Below are 5,824 nucleotides of genomic sequence, written 5' to 3'. Positions count from 1 at the left end.
TAGAAGTACAGGTCCATTTACCATAAATGTATCTATAGTTTCAGGAATTATAACCTTATCATACATATAATCAGTAGAGGTTTATTACAGTATTCTCAGTTAAACTTCCTTGTTTTATAGTTTTACATGTCTAACCAGGATTATGTTGAATTATATTGTGGAATAATTAAGAGTACTGAACTTAATATGATCCTAAACTTCCAGCCTAGTGATCTCAGTCCAAGATAGGAAAAGGAGGAAGGCCAAATGAGTGCTTCTATAGATCAACAGTAACCTGTTCTTCCTGATCCTAGCACCGACTGGTCTCATCACTTATTGAAAACATTACACAACTGAATATTGCTGGATGATCAAATTTGGAGAATATGCTCGAGATTCTGTATTTTGTAGACTGTTTATGCATAATATGAAAACTGAACTAGTGCTGTGTTTGACATACATTCATCCAACAAGTCACCAACATATTCTGTTAACTAGATATTTGTCGTTAACTTCAGCTGAGGACGCTTAGAAAGGCGCCAGCTTGAGGTCGGCGTTGTTGTATAGCCTCAAGCATGTTTTTTCCCGGCATCCAAATCCATAAATCAAGTGGCAGATGCGGTAGACATATTTTCTTAACAAAGTCAATAATTCTGTTAGTAATTAGAAGTCAGTGGTTAGAACAAAGAAAAAGTGAGGAGTTGGAAATAAAGTAGGTCAGACTCACTTCCCAGTTTAAGTACCCTGAGCTAAAACTAAGAAAAATAAATCCTACCTTCGTGTAGATAATGTGTTTGAGAGGAATGAAATATATGGAAATTTTGGAGGATGTGGTACTGTTAAACTGTATTATGTTACACTGACAGATGTTTCTTTTATTTTGTCCACCCCATAGTGAGAGTAGGTTAAATAACAAAAACACCCATTGCAATCATGAAGGTCGGATTTACTGCAGGATGTTATATTAGACTGCATTCGTTTTAGTTACCTAATGAACTATTAACTGAGTGTGTATGCATAGAATATACAATAGACCTTTTTCACAGCAGGCATTTTTACGTGAAATAGTAGGGTTAAAAGGTGTTACCAATGACACTAATAAAGGTTTTTCATTCAGGTCAAACAAGAGGCACAGTGCTGCTGTTGTGGCTCACTTGAAGGACTCTGCTACACTAAATGGAACAGGACCTTCATTAGTATCATTGGTAACACCTGTGTTTACTCTAAAATGGCAGCTGTGAAAAAGGTCCATTACTATGTGGACATTTTTTAGTTCCTTACATGAAGGAACAGTGTGTTCATTTTACTATATTCCTCCAACCACCTGGCTCCCTCTGCTGGTGACATTTCTTACTGCGTTCGCATACATGTTTGAGTTGACAACCAAACTACCACAAGTGTCATCTGCTGCAGTGCTAAAAGTAAAAAAGTAGGGCTGCACAATACAGTAATAAGTCATACCGCAATTATTTTGAAAGATATTGTGATATAATTCACGATAAGGGAATAATCATTTTGTCATTCCAATTTTAATTTCACTGAAAGAAAACCTTAAAATTATGATTTGTTAGGATTTATACCAAAAAAAACATGTTTTCTTACATCTGGAGGATAAGATTTGTAGGCCAGGGCATCTCTGCAGCACTACACTACTTCATTATAACGCTTTTTTGACACGTATTTACCCTTTTCAAAAAAATTCCAGCTTCTACAATTTGGATATTTCACTTGGCCATACTGAGATTTAGATAATAATTTGATTAATTGTGCAGCCCTAATTAAAATAGACTAATTCATCGCAAACTGTGAAAGAATAAACAACACATTCATTTAAGCCAGCGATTAAAAAATGAAATGCATATACATATTTGAGTCAATAGTTTTCTGTGTGATTGTAAATACTTGAAGAACAAGACACCAGAGCAGACATGCTTTTGCAGTACATTTTACTTGTTTTGTAACATGAATCCACGGCCTTATCTGAAGAGCCTTTTGGGATGCTTTGTCAGTGGAACCTGAGATAAAAATAACTCCATTTAGGGAGTAGTTAAGTAGTATATTTTAGGTTTGTGACGTGTAAGTTTCTATTCTCTAAGCAAGAAAAAAAAATAATACAAAAACAATTTCTAAAAAGACAAACAAAGATCCATAAACAGAAAATGAACAGTGTTGAGGTTCAGCCTTTTACTCTCTACAGGAATGAGGTGACGTGGAGAAAACAGAACACCACTCCCTGCTGGAGAAAGGGTTAACAGTTGGTGCCATTTTAGACCAACAGATGAGGGGGGTACAGGTCACACACTCCACGAGTGCTGGGTGAGCTGGAGACACTGTCGGGCACGAGGCAAAGGGAAGGGTAACGTGGAAAGACAAAAATTGAAAGAAAGTACACATTCTAAAATAAGACTAAAAGTGAGAATACGCAGTAAATGTATATGTGCAACAGTGATAAAAGGCACAATAGCACAGTGTGTCATGCTTTACTAGTTTCCCTTAAATTAACGTCAGTCTGTGCCCGCTTGGTTCAACCAGACATTGTAGCTTAATGCTAAGTGCGACGCCTCTTATGGTGCTGAGAGGGATGTTAAAGGACTGCATCATTTAAGTGGGAATACTTGACTCCAGCAACAAAAGTCAGTCAGTGATATTAAAATATCAAACGACAGGACAGCAGACATTGTGTGCTGCCTATATCATATTGTCTTTAAAAGCCTATACTGCCACTATGAATCATCAGGTTTTGTATGCAGTTGGGTAATCTATGGAGGAGTATTTCAGGCAGCCGGACTACATTACACTACAAACATTCTTTTTTTTTTTTGTTAATAATTGTCAACCTCATGCAAATATTCTTTTTTTATTTTTTTTTTAAAACAGAATCAGATCCAGTAAATCCATAATACAGCAAGGAACATCTGTCACTTTTATGGGTAGATTCTTAAACCTTTCAGCAAAGCATTATGACTCCAGCCATCTATTCTATCGTCTATGTTTTAGCTAACCCCGCCTAAGTTATACCCCTACTGCCTCAGGAGTAATTCTGAAGTGAGTTCTCATATACTGAGAAGCAACAAAACTGGAACGCAAACCTTTAAATAAGGGGGAAAGACTTAAATCTTCCCAATAACGTTTGGCCTTCTTAAATCAAAAATGTAAATTACTACCTACAGAACGGCTATAATAACCTCTATTTAACCAGACCATCTAGGCCTCTACCACTTTGCCACTTTGTTCAGGCCTGAGCAAAAGCTTTGCTGCTCTTACAGAACTGAACGTGTAACTAAAGACATACAAGTCTTGCTCGGGTCTCAATCCAATAACTACAGATTCAAGGTGGCAGTGTAAACAAAGACTAGCAGTGTCAGTGTTGGAGTAATTTACACAATATCCAGCTTTGATTACATTGCTGTAGTAGTCTGGCTCTTGCTAAACACATCTTTAATGCTACAGGAACATAATTGGAATCTGGGAGCAGTGTTGCACACACTAATTTACTGGGCAACCCATGTCGATGGCTTTGGAGCATAACGGACAACACTGCTTTTGTTCAACTCTATATACTACTTGAGTAAATAATCTCGTCTAATAAAACTACTAAAAAAAGGGAGAAATAAAAAGGAATAAAATATGAATAAAACATAATATTAATAAACAGAGTAATAAAGTTTTTGGTTTGTACAGTAGGGGGTTAGTGAACTTTGTTGGGTGCAGCCCTTTGTTAGCAACTACAACATATGTTGAGCAATGGTATTAATTACCTATGACACACTTTTCAAAGTTTAAGTCGCATGTAGCTTGAAGCAGTCAGTCAAAACACTCATTTCATTTTCATCTCGCAACATTTCAATATTCTCATATTAAGATCTGCAGTTTTATTTTCATTCCTTTTTCTGCTGCAAATTACATGAGCACAGATCTCCAAGTCCAAATGTGAAGATTGCATCATTACAACTCAAATCCATCGGTTTGTCAGTAAAACAAAAAGAGACTAAGAGGACAACTACAGTCCTTGCAAAAACCCAAATAAGAATCCCCCCTCCCGATGCTTACTCCAAGCCAAACTAATACGCACTCTTCCCACCTATCTCCTCTGATCATCTGCTCCTACATAATCTCAAAAACTGCACTTCAAACTAAATGTTTCAACCAAAAGCTCTGAGACCCACTTCAAACTGAGAGGAGGGTGGAGAAAGGCGGAGGAGAGCTGAGAGAGAGAGAGAGAGACAGACAGAGAAAGAAGACTGTGTATTGGCTTTGAGTGTCTAGGTCCTTCCTGCAAATAGTGGGCGTAACGGGGGAGAGGGGTGAGAGGGAGGGTGTCTGGGTCAGGTTATGGCGATAGATAGTAAGGGCAGGGTGACGGCGCTGCAGTGGCCCCTGCGAAAGTCGACCTCAATGAACGATGAGTGCCCCAGCAGCGTAACTCACGGAGCTGTCCTGCCAGTTCCTGCACTCACTCGACTGGGCGTAGTTCAGGAAAGAGAAGTTCATTTCTAAACCAGACTTCCTCAGCTCAGCCACAGCCTGCAACAAAGCAACACCAGTAACATCCACTTAGTCACGATTCACACCATGAACCACACACACACAGTGTCCATTCTCAAGAAAGGAGGTGTATTATACTAACAATTGCTGTTTTTTTTACTATCCTTTATTGCCAATTGACCGTTCACTAGACCCCTCCTCCGGACAGTGATTGTCCAATCATAGCTTAGCAACTGTAACTACACATAGGCCTATCAGGCTTTAATATCACCACGTGCTGAAGCAGTGTGCATGAGGATGCAGTAAGAACGACACATGTATAAAGAGTTTGGAGGGTGGTGTTTTAATTGAGCCTTTACAAAAACACACACACAAAAAAACAGTCTGCTTTAATGCATGCTACAATCATATACAAATCTTCTCATAGAGGTTACTAACAAAAAGGAACTAATCGGGCCAGAGCTTAGCGATCAGTGAACTGAACTCCCATCAACGTATCTACATACCGACACAGATGGCGAGGCTCTTCTTCTGTGGTACTTACATTTAGCAGCACTCCAATCGGGTGACGCCCACAGATGGTGTTGCGGTACTTCTTCAAGTAGTTGGTGAAAGACATGGGATCCAGCTGTTCTATAATGCCCATCCCCTTCACAGAGAGAAATGGGTCAGAAAACTCCTCGTCTTTACAAGACATTGATTTTTATGGGTAGCGTTTTCGACCTGCTTTTCTGTGCCATAATATGAGGCAAATGAGTTCCAGTGGCTCGACTCGTTTGGTTCTTATGTCATGTTTCAAAATGCAATTATGTGTAGTTTGATTTATACTCAATTATTTTGTGATCTCTAGAAAAGTAAACAAAAAAAAATAATAAAATACCAATAATCGCTGCATGTTCAAGAAAACACAGCTTCCTTATCACAAGAAGACAAACTTCATGGTCACGAGAAAAACAAGAATCTATATCCACTATGCCCTTCTATATTTTACCCTCCTGAAGCGGTATATTTTAACAGAATACATTATAGTATTGTATAATAGTCACATTAAGAGCACAAAATATTCAAAACGCATTATACGAGTATAAAGTATGGGTCTGGCTCATTGTGACACAAGTATCTATTTAATGTGTACTTCATTACCGTAACAGCTGTGCATCCGGCTGATAATCAAAATATCTCAGTGGTTACCATTTTATCAAGATGCTCGATAGACCTGTAGATCTCCCCTTGAGATTCATCATAGTATGTGTAGCGGAACCGCTGACCTTCAAAAGAGAGACGGACATCAGTACAAAGCTGATACGGTCGTGGCACAGTTATGACATTTAGGCCGAACTGTCCTCAGATCACAAACTAT

General features: G+C 38.5%; 1 protein-coding gene across 1 annotated transcript in view; it reads right to left on the bottom strand.

The window, feature by feature from the left end:
• Positions 1-1,908: 1,908 nt before the first annotated feature.
• The window catches only part of memo1 (mediator of cell motility 1), a 7,652-nt gene continuing 3,736 nt past the window's right edge, over positions 1,909-5,824 (bottom strand). The window contains exons 7-9 of the mRNA XM_035663435.1: positions 5,656-5,732; positions 5,009-5,113; positions 1,909-4,503 (exon numbers count right to left, since the gene is read on the bottom strand). Coding sequence (XP_035519328.1) covers positions 4,372-4,503; positions 5,009-5,113; positions 5,656-5,732 — 314 coding nt within the window. The 3' untranslated portion in view covers positions 1,909-4,371. The remainder of the gene's footprint in view (positions 4,504-5,008; positions 5,114-5,655; positions 5,733-5,824) is intronic.

The sequence above is a fragment of the Morone saxatilis genome, unplaced genomic scaffold (assembly GCF_004916995.1).
Source record: "Morone saxatilis isolate NCDOM2014 unplaced genomic scaffold, NCSU_SB_2.0 Contig19, whole genome shotgun sequence".
NCBI lineage: Eukaryota > Metazoa > Chordata > Actinopteri > Moronidae > Morone > Morone saxatilis.
This window is presented reverse-complemented; position numbering and strand designations above follow the sequence as displayed.